General features: G+C 56.4%; 4 protein-coding genes across 4 annotated transcripts; 1 reads left to right on the top strand and 3 right to left on the bottom strand.

Annotated features, from left to right (window-relative positions):
* Window positions 1–18: 18 nt before the first annotated feature.
* On the top strand, window positions 19–639 carry SPRG_16710 (hypothetical protein; the record flags this gene model as incomplete). Its single annotated transcript, XM_012356018.1, has 3 exons — window positions 19–149; window positions 201–269; window positions 311–639. The coding sequence occupies 3 exons, from the start codon at window positions 19–21 to the stop codon at window positions 600–602; spliced, it is 492 nt and encodes a 163-aa protein (XP_012211408.1). The 3' UTR covers window positions 603–639.
* A 3,126-nt stretch (window positions 640–3,765) lies between these two features.
* Window positions 3,766–7,994, bottom strand: SPRG_22374 (serine/threonine protein kinase; the record flags this gene model as incomplete). The annotated part of the gene is made up of 22 exons (XM_012356019.1): window positions 3,766–4,101; window positions 4,167–4,298; window positions 4,343–5,048; window positions 5,096–5,247; window positions 5,294–5,386; window positions 5,439–5,540; window positions 5,594–5,674; window positions 5,723–5,761; window positions 5,803–5,970; window positions 6,014–6,097; window positions 6,148–6,246; window positions 6,302–6,400; window positions 6,450–6,548; window positions 6,595–6,705; window positions 6,757–6,876; window positions 6,925–7,038; window positions 7,097–7,198; window positions 7,255–7,341; window positions 7,403–7,498; window positions 7,585–7,683; window positions 7,731–7,829; window positions 7,896–7,994. Coding segments are annotated over 22 exons (3,117 nt in total), but the record flags the coding sequence as incomplete, so codon positions are not given.
* A 379-nt stretch (window positions 7,995–8,373) lies between these two features.
* Window positions 8,374–9,191, bottom strand: SPRG_16711 (hypothetical protein; the record flags this gene model as incomplete). Its single annotated transcript, XM_012356020.1, has 3 exons — window positions 8,374–8,622; window positions 8,710–8,943; window positions 8,970–9,191. The coding sequence occupies 3 exons, from the start codon at window positions 9,189–9,191 to the stop codon at window positions 8,374–8,376; spliced, it is 705 nt and encodes a 234-aa protein (XP_012211410.1).
* Window positions 9,192–9,343: 152 nt separating this feature from the next.
* Window positions 9,344–9,752, bottom strand: SPRG_16712 (hypothetical protein; the record flags this gene model as incomplete). Its single annotated transcript, XM_012356021.1, has 3 exons — window positions 9,344–9,463; window positions 9,532–9,587; window positions 9,644–9,752. 3 exons carry the CDS (start codon window positions 9,750–9,752, stop codon window positions 9,344–9,346), a joined length of 285 nt encoding a protein of 94 aa, XP_012211411.1.
* Window positions 9,753–10,347: the final 595 nt, after the last annotated feature.

The following is a 10,347-nucleotide window of genomic DNA, read 5'->3' on the forward strand; positions in this document are numbered from 1 at the left end:
ATCTCGCCGCACGTCGAGATGGCGGACCGTCTCGAGGCCGGGTCCAAGATCTTCAAGACGCCCGTCAACATCAGCCACTGGCTGTACGCACTGCTGTCACCGTCTGCGCGCAAGTTTCGGCGCAAGATGGACCGAATCCGGATTCGAGGGTGCGTCCTCTCGATGAATGAGACGAGACTGCAATCAATGTGGTTGAGTAGCGTGGACACGCCGCTGACCGTCTACACCTTTGACGTGACCAACCCCAAGCCGGGGTTTGCGACCCCTCGGTGGGCGCACCAACCTTCGTTCCGAGGCTCATGATGCGTAGATTCGAGAAGGACGAGGAAGGCGACGACATGCAGATCCCAGTGGACTTTGAGAACGACCCCGAGTACAAGGAGATCCGCGAGGGCCTCGACCCGGCCTTTCTTGAAGCGGCCGCTAACGGCGTTGAGCTCTACCTCAAGGGTGACTGGCGCAGCGCCAAAACGGCCTTCACACTCGCACTGGAACTCCGACCAAGCGACGGTCCCGTGTCGCACGTCATGGACTACATGAAGAGCTTTGACTTTGACGCGCCAAAGGACTGGGATGGCGTGCGTGACCTCGACGGCTACTGATGTGCTCAAGTAATAATTAATTTTACATGCATTTGGTTAGACGTGTCGCGCTCGCCTTTTCGAGTTGCGAGCCTGACGATGGGGAATTTGCAAATTCAGCCCCCTATTGACCGATGGTTTGCAAAATTTATCACTACTTGTGTGAGAGGGCTCTCATGCGTCATCGCACTGTCCGGGGTCGCAAAATGTGACAAACGCTCGATCGCTATGACGTGGCACTTGGAGAAGGTCCCATTTCCAAACAAACGTTCAGCCGTGTGAAAACAAGTGTAAAAACGAGCACGACAATGGCGAAACGCAGTGCTTTTACAGAAGAATCGGAACAACATCGAGCCCAGTTCGTTCTGCAAGTCCCTCTCTAGGGCTCGACTGTGGACGGTGATACTCGTGTGACCGAAGTCCTTGTTTCATCACGCATCCCATCAATTCAGGACATTAGGCAAGCTTGCAAAGACCGCTGCGCCCTCTTGCAGCACGCTTTTCGTCGAGGACCAATGCCACACCATGCACGATTGGTGGTACCAGCACCATTTTGAGCCGCGTCGCAGCCATCTGCGATAGTACCTTGGCGTGGGTGCGAAAGACGCTCGCGGCGTTGTCGCTTCCGCACCGGTGCTTGGTCGTTTCTGCGGTGCTGGCGTCGGTGGGCCGCCATCAGTGCCGCATCGGTTGAAAGGGCATTGCTTCCACATCGGGCGTTTATGCGCTGTGAGTTTTGTAGATAGTTTACCGAGAAAAACGCCGACTGTGGCAACAGAGGAGGACGCTTTAGCGAGTCACTTCAGCTTGCGCTTCTCGCGAAAGGCAGCGCGCTCTGCCTCTTCGTGCGGCCACTCGTTGCAGAGTACCTTCCCGATGTTCGCGCGCGTCCACACCACTTCTTGTGCTTGCGGCTCCGCAGCCCGGCTCGGTTGGAACTCGATCTGAAATGGATGTTTTTATTGGCTCCATTCTTGATTCTTTCTAGCCAATCACAAGAGACACGACCTCGTCTTAAATAGTGTGAGCACCATTCAGCACAACGACGAGTAGCAGCCCACAGACGCGCCAGCGCCGCGCAGCAGCTGTGTATACCTCTCCACACACTTGTTGAATGATGTACATGTCGTTTCCGACTTTGCGCGTAGCGCAATCACGCGCAAATCCATTTTCCATTTTTCGAGGTGGTGGCAGAATTGCCCAAATACTTCACGTGACATCGCGGGGTTCCAAAGCTCCAAGGACCGTGAAACTGGCTGCCACAGTTGGCGATGGGTCTCGACCCGATGTGCGACCAGTTTGTTGGGCGCCGTCGTTGCTTGAGCACTCACACCAAACTCGAACTGCCGAGCGTCGGTTTTCAGGAAATTCGACATGCAATTTCGGTTGAAAATGCGTCGAAGTCGCGGAAACCGAGGACGTCGTCTCTTTTTGTTCGTGTTAAAGAGCGTGTTGCATGTGGCCGAGGGAGACAACGTGCGCGCGGTACCGCTGCGTGATGAGGCCTCGAATCCCGTACAGTATTTCGGTGTTGCAAAATATCACACTATATCAAATATTGTTTGCCGCTGTCATTTGCTCTCGCTACGGAGCTCGTACGGCGACGCCACATAGCATTTTGGACTCCCCAAAGTGTGGTCTAGCACTCTGGCAAATATGGGCGATTTCATTTTCAAACTTCGTTCTGGTCGATCCGCCGGCGCGGCGCGCCTGTGTTCACCAAAATATGGTTTTTATGGCTCTAAATGGCGAACGCCAATATTAATACCCGACGACGCCAGAAAGACGACGCCGAGGCTCCTCGGGCACCTCTGACGCTGCTGCATTGTGCTCGAGGAGACTCCATAAAAGTCTCTTCGTACTGTACATGTCATCATGAGGTGTCGCTCGGTCGTAATGCAGCGTTCCTCGTCGGTCTCCCTCATTTTCGTCAACGCCAGGCCAAAGCGTTTCAGCCAATCAGAGCGACAAGCCGTTCGCTTTGTGGCCAATCAGAGCGGCAAGGATTTCACTTTCGAGCCAATCACTAGTGTCCTTGCCGCAGTTCTCCAACCGACCATCACCGCCAGCCCAGGCACGTGGTACAGGCCAAGGCGCTCATGCGACGACGATGTAGGTATGGCGCAGCCTATCTACGCGTCACGAGCCAACGATTCAGCCCTTGGGCGGAGCCCTGGCCAATTTTTCGACGGCCTCTCGCACGTCGGCCAGCGCCGCGTCGTCTTCGGAGCGCGCGCCAACTCTCGGCGCCGAATCCGATGGCGCGAGCTCGAGCACCTTACGCATGACGTCCTCCTGCTTCTACACTGCACCGAGCCGAGACTACTGGCAGCGCCACGCCAACAAATTGCTCGCGGCGAACCTCTCGCTCGATGTCGCCTGCGATCCGGTCTGTGCACGAGCCGCCAAACGAGTCGAGCTCGGAGCCCTCGGCAACCATGAACTCTGTCCGCGCCCGCACAAGGTCCACGGCACGCAGATGCGAGCTTGGCATGGGCCTCGTTCTTGACGGCGTCGGCGCTGCGCACTTTCGCGTCTGGCACGAGGTACCACACTGCTTTTACGCGGCATTTGTCTCAGAATGTGACTAGCGCCGGAATCGATCGGAATTCCGACTCTACCGCTGCTTGTGGGTCTCCTACTTCATCGCGAGCGTGCGCAAACCAAGTCTGAACGTTGTGGATCAGGTATGGACGACTTTCTCGAGGCAGTAGACGCTTCTGACGTTGACGCCGTGGTCGGCCAGGCTCGCGGTACAAGACACCGACGCAGTTCCTTACAATGCACCGTCGACGCTGCATTCTCGTCCGCCGCCACGCGCGCAATTGCACGGCGCGTCTGCTGTGCCGCTGGCTAACACATTGCCACGTCACGTTGCCTTTTTGGCCAATCAGATGCCAGGGAATTTTAACGTGCGTCAAATTCGTATCACAATCCAGTTCTTCACTTTCTTCTCGTCGAACCTGCCTCCCCATTGAGCGCTAGCGGTGGATTACGTCAAGTAGACTCGACGTCCTTGTGGTTGAGTGTAGTGTGGGCTGGACCAAGGCTTGGTCGGGCAATACGTTGGGTTTGTGTTGGCGCTGTTCGGACTTGCTCTGGTTGAATATTCTTCAACGAATTAATGCAATTGGTTCGCTTCATGGGTCATACCAAGAGAATATGTAGACGTGCAGTTTGGACATTAGGCCGTGGACTTGGTCGCTTGCTCGATGCGTAGAATGAGGATGGACAGCTTCTCGTGGTCGTCTGGAAGCTCTTCCTCGCAGACGCCGCAGACGGTCGCGTCCATCGGTTGGTGTGCGTCGCAGCAGTCGCAGAAAAGACCGTCGTCGATCTCAAATCCGTTCTTCTTGGCGACGGCCAAGCGCTTCAAGAGAGCCTTGAGCTTGGACGTAATGGAGGCCAAGGGTGCCGCGCAGGCTTTGCAGTGCGACTCGAGCAGCGAGTTGGACGCGCGGCAGAGCTGACACACAGCGTGCGTGCTCACGGGCATCGAGGAAGGCGACGACGATGGCGTCTAGTTGAGAAGCACGCCAGTCGGTGAGATATCATCGCCCAGAGCATGCTTGACGTTGGTCGCACCGGCGTGTTAGTCGAGATGGCAGGTGCCTTGGGCGGCGTTGGCGATTCGATAGCTGGTGCTACGTAATCATCAAAATCATCGCTCGACTCCTCGCTCGTCGGTGGTGGTGGGCTCTCGTTGGACAACACTTCCTACGCACACATGAACAAAGCACTCTTCCAGAGAGAAACCGCACCAAGGGGCTACTCCCGTCACTTGGCGCGGCAAACGTCATCTCGGGTTCACGCCCGGCAGGCGCCGCAAGCTCTTCTTCGCTGCGATCGAGTAGCTTTTGAAGCGACTGGACTAGCATCAGCGCTGACGGACGCTGCGTCGGGTCAAACGAGAGACAGGCGTCGGCGAGGTCTCGCAGCCACGGCGGACAGTTGGTGCTCACTGTCGGACGGAGGTTGCCGAGACGCACGCCGTCGATGATACCCCAGTACCCGAGGCCCTTGGCGTCGTGAAAAGGTAGCTGAAGCGTATCCAGCTCGGTCAAAATCACGCCAAACGAGTAAATGTCGGCTGCACAGCTGTAGTTGCTCGTCGACGCAAGCACTTCGGGCGCAGTCCAGTACGGTGTGCTCTTGCCCGTCGTTGCGTCCGACTCGAGGCCGCAACCGAGGTTCGCCACTTTAATGTAGTTGGTCGAGGAGAGGAGGACGTTGTAGCTCTCGAGGTCGTGGTGAAGCAGACCGTTGTGATGCAGATCGGCGAGCGCGTTTGCAAGCACCCACGCGACTTGCAATGGTGAGACGTTGATCTTGGTGGGCTCACCGAGTCGCTTGGCGTCGAGGTAGCTGCGCAAATCCCCCGCGTCCATGTACTCGAGCACGAGCTTGGGACTCGATGTAGTGACATCCGAGACGGCGAGCAGCTGCTGCACGTATGGCGAGTTGCACCTAAATCCATTGCCATTCAGATCATTGTACAAACCAATGTCATCTACTGCTGCATGGTCTCCATTTCGTGGAGGATTGCTTGGGCGGAGGACTCATCGGAGGGAGTTTTGATGGCGACGACGCGACCCTTGTATGTGCCCTTGTACATGGTGCCATTCAACGGACTGGATTGGTCCATCTTGATGTCCGTGGTCGGCACCTGCAGTTGCTCATTCAACGAGTTTTAACGATAAAAAAAGACGAACGTCGGCAATACTCGGGTGCGCAGCTGTCTGGAGCATCGTTGCTAAGCGCCGGTGGCCCCTTTGGACGGCAAGAATCACCGGTGTCATGCCCACCTATAACAATATTGTCATTGTCATCGTTGTCGTCGACCGCAATTTGTCGTACCGCATTGCGGACGTCGACGTTGATGCTGGGCGTTCGCAAAAGCGACATCAACGTCTTGTGGTCGTTGGCTTGTACAGCAAGATGCAGAGGAGAGTCGCCCGCCTACACCGTTTCAGCGTCGCGTCGATGCTCAAGAGACGAGTTTAAACATTTACCTCGTTCGCGGCGTTGGAATCACTGTCGTCGGCCAGCAGCGTTTGGCTAGCGTCAATGTCGTTATCAGCTCGAACACGCTCCTACACCACAGATATAAATGACCGTGATTTTTCACAAGCGAGTTGTACGTTGGCGCCTCGTGTGTCCACAGGTCGGTCCACCGAGGCCTACATCGAAGGAAATGACGTGTCACATGCAGCAGTCGCACCCCCAAAGATTCGCGGCCGACGTCGAGGCGGTCGCAAACCCGCTGGACGAGTTGGCCGAGCAACTCCTCCGAGCCGCAGACGCTCGTACGAATAAGGTCTCGCAATACCCCCGTGTCGCAGATACGCGTGACGATGTGGTCTAGCATTGTCTGCGAGAGCTGAGGAGCCTACGAAGGCTTGCAGAAGGATGCGTTGGATCGTTTAGACTACCTTTTGCTTGGTCGATTTTTCTGCCTGTAGCAGGGTGTTGATGACAAGTGGGTGGGTCGCCAGCATCAACGGCGTCTTGCCCGTCTAGAAATCACGTCATCCTAGAGCTTTAGTGTGTGTTGAGATCGCGATACCTTGTCCTTGGCAAATACATTGGCGTCGACGTCCAAAAGGTACTTGACCACACTGTCGTTGGCCTTCTCGGACGCAATGTGGAGTGGTGTCTGCCCCATCTAGTTCAAACGAGAAATGAGTTGGACTGATTCTATCACAGACAAAATTGCCTACCGCGTCACACGCATCGACGTTGACGCCGCTCTGAACGATTTGATGAACGACAATCATGTTCCCGCCAATCGCAGCCGCGTGGAGCAGTGTCGATCCATCCTAACATCGTAATCACACCATTTGAATACGAATCATTCAAAGACAGTACATGAGAAACGATGTGGGGGCTGGCGTTGCCACGGAGGAGACATTTGACAACGTCGGTGTGGCCACTGGTCGAAGCGAGAAAAAGAGGGGATTCCCCATTCTACGCCAGTTGAAGGTAAAAATGGAAACGAAGTAAAGTGAAGTACGTGATTGGTCACGTCAATTCCGTTCTCGTCCTTGGTCTTTTGTTGGAGCAGCATTGTGAGGATGGACATGTGGCCCTTTGCAGCCGCCATATGCCACGCCGTCTCGCCTTTCTAGATCAAACCAAGATGCTTTTGACCGTCCAACTCAACACTATACACAACCTCGTTGGCCAACGAGCAGCTGACGCCCAGACGTAGTAGCTGAGCCACCGTGCTGCCGTCGTTGATGGAGGCTGCTTGGCGCAAAGCGGCGACCAAGACTGGCGTTGAAGCACATAGACGCTGTACCACATTGTCAATATTCTCACCAAAATATAGTTGATATCCAACCTTGTCGCAAGGTGGGATATCGACGAGATGGATGGATGCGCCTGCTTGGTACAGCGCCTGAACCACCTCGGCGTTGTCATCGGTAATGGCGACTGCAAGAGCCGTGCGATCCGTCTATTCCATGTCACACATAACGTAAGAATGTCGGACAAAAAGTCGATTGATGGAATACCGAGTCTTTGGCATCGATTTGGAGGTTTCGTTTTTGAAGCAATATTTGAATCAGTGACATATCCTGCGTTGCCACGACCGAGTGCAGCAACGGCGTCTTCGACTACACTCAAATGAGTCATATCTATCGTAGCAATTCGTTTGAAAAGAGATGCGTACGCTGTCACGGAGGTTGACGTGATAAGAGTTGTTTCGGAGAATGCGCATGGCGTCATCAATGCACTTGTTGCGCAGTGCATCAAAGAGCTAAAACGGAGAGTGAGTATGGACGCGGCAGAGAAGCACGTCATTTTTGTCGACTCTCTACCTGCTCGCCTTGCATGCGAAGATAGTCGCGTAAAAGTGTTGCGACGGGAGCATTCGAACCGCGTGCTTCTGCGACCTCAAGCGGCGTTTTGCCATCCTAGAAAAACAATGTGTTGTTCGTTGACGATGTCTTGAGGCACATTTCATGCCCGCACCAAACGACGACATGGTGGCTGTACGTACCTTGTTTTTGGCGTCAATTTTGGCGCCTTTTTCCAAGAGCAGTTGGACCATTTCTGGTTTGTTGGCTTGAGCGGCCATGTACAGTGGTGTTGAACCATCCTACTCCAATAGATACTTAAAACAGCGTCATCAAGACACAAACATACCGTCGTACACGCGTCCAACGTGGCGCCTTTCTCAAGCAAGAGGCGGGCGACGTCCACATGACCACCGTAAGCAGCAGAGTGCAATGGCATCCAACCACTCTACACAGCAGTTGGATGCATTCAAGCAAGATACATAACGCTCTATCGTCGATACGCAATTCATACCTTGTCGCACGCGTCCACATTGGCGCCTTTCTCAAGCAAGAGGCGGGCGACGTCCAATCGACCTCCGGAAGCAGCGTAGTGCAATGGCATTTGACCATTCTACTCCAATGGATTTCAATGTAAAATACTTCAATCCGAGAGATCCAACGTACGTCGTTCGTGCAGTTGACGTTGACGCGTTTGTCGAGATAGACTTGGACAGTAGCCACGTTGCCATGATATGCAGCACTGAAAAGCGATTGCTACATCATCGCTCGTCCACATCGTCGCAGGTCGCTTGGTCGTCGTTCTACCTCGTCGTCCGTTGGCATCCTCCGTCGCCGTTGATTTGGAAACTGACACTTCTCCCCCTTTTCATTGGCTTCTTTTCAACCAATCCACGCTCGGCATATCACAACCGGACGACGCCGTATCTTTTCGGATAAGCAAACCTAGAGTCGAACCAGCGGCTGCACGAAGCACGACCTTGAAGCCGAGCTCAAGCGCCAGCGCCGACGCGACCTCGATCGACTGCAAGCCGCACGGGCAGGGACGCAAGGTGCATCAGCAGCAGCGAGACCACCGCGGGCGACCGCAGCGACCCTAGTGCCAGACTGAGCTTGGGCAGCGCGAGCTTGCCGCGGACCAAGACCAGTTGCTTGTCAACATCCGAGGCCCAAACAACGGTGAGCGCGCAGTCACCAGCGTCCGAGGCGAGACCGGCCTGCGACGCAAACCACCGATGCGCCTCCGGCACAAGCTCCAAGACGTTGGAGGCCGCGACGAGTGCTCAACGACGACCGCCACGCCTTTGAGATGCACGACACGACCGGACCGCGCGGGCCAAGACCGTCTCTGTCTTGGTCGCTTCGAGCAGCAAGCAGTCACCGAGAAGGTACATACGCTTGACATCGTCGTTGGCGTCCTGCGCGTCGTTTGCGTGACGCAGCACGACGCGGAGGACGCTGTGGCGATCGTTGTTTTGCAGAAACGCCAGCAGCTTGGCGGCATCGGCGACCGCCGCGATGAGCGACCGTGTCGAAGCGTCGAGGTTCCAGTCCACCACAATCTCATCAAGATCGACCAAGCAAACACCTGCAGCACGGGCACACTCGACGTTGACTGCGTCTGGCTGCACAGCCAGAACAAGTTGGACCACATGGCCAGCGACCGCTCGCGCGCCGGCCGCACGGTCGCTTCCACATGGCGCAGCGTCGCGCCTGCGAGAAACGACGGCAACACATCGAGGCGAACAGCCACAAAGCACGCGTTGGCGTCAGCCGCGGCGCGCACGTCGTGCAGGACGACGGCGCTCATACGGTGGAGGGTGAGGTCAGGTCGGTCGCGGCCACGTCCTGGGCGCTCATACTCGCATCGTTTGAAGTACGTACACGGCAGCGCAACATGAGCGACGAGGGCATCGAGAATCGACATTTGCGTGGCCGCGTCACCAGACAGCACGCTGGCGATCAGTGCAAGGACGGTCGGAACATGCGACCGGCGCTAGCGCCACCGAGAAGCCCGGCTTGATGAACGTCCAGAAGCGTCACGGACGTCAAGATGTATAGTTCGAGCACGTCCGATTGCCACTAGCATTCGAGCGACGCATAGTAGGACGCTTACGATCTTTTGATGGACAAGTCGTCATTCGGCGTACCTTGGTGGCGACGGCAAGGACGTGGCGCCACACGGTCGGGCGAAGCGTAAACGGGTCTAACCCTTGGTGTCCTGCAACGACCACTGACGTTGGACCGCGTCCAGAAGCGCACAGCGGAGTCGGTGGCCGTCGAACGTCAGTGCCGGGCCCGTCACGAGCGTCGACAAGGTCGAGCGGAGCTTCTCGTCGTCGAAGCGCCCCGGGGCGCCGAGCTGCTGCATGTAGAACGCCGACACGCAAGAGTAGCAAGATGGAATATGTACAAAATAGAGTGTACGTCGGTGCTGTCCTTGGCCAAGGCGTCGTCGTCGGCCGCACACTTTTGCTGTCCACGCGTGCGTGCCACGCAGGACGGTGCCCGTCACCTGCTTGGGGCCATGAGGAAGAGCGGGTGCTAGACCACTTAGTCGGTCGACGGCGCGCGCCAAATCGAGAAACGCCGCGCGTCATCAACGTTAAAGTCGACCAGTCGGACGACCGGCAGCTGCTCCAACACAAAGCGGCGCCACGGAGCAGCTCAATGTCATGCGTTGTTGTCGTCGTCGTCGCGTGCAGGAGCACGCGATGGTCCACGATCGCCATCGACGCATGCGGTCGCCGGCACCGCGTCAGCATGGAGCCCGAGCACCGACCCAATCACTCGGTGGCAGAGGCAGCTCAGCTGTTCGTACGACCAGACCAAGCAGGACATAGTCGGCCGAGAGTGATTGGACGAGCATGTCGGTGCTGTCGTGGTCGTGCTTGGTGTTGGGCACGGGCGCCGCCGAGACCGAGGCCGCCCCAGAGCCACTGCAAGCCGACGTGGTCTCTGAGCGC

This window comes from Saprolegnia parasitica, assembly GCF_000151545.1.
Source record: "Saprolegnia parasitica CBS 223.65 unplaced genomic scaffold supercont2.356, whole genome shotgun sequence".
In the NCBI taxonomy this organism is placed as follows: domain Eukaryota; phylum Oomycota; class Saprolegniomycetes; order Saprolegniales; family Saprolegniaceae; genus Saprolegnia; species Saprolegnia parasitica.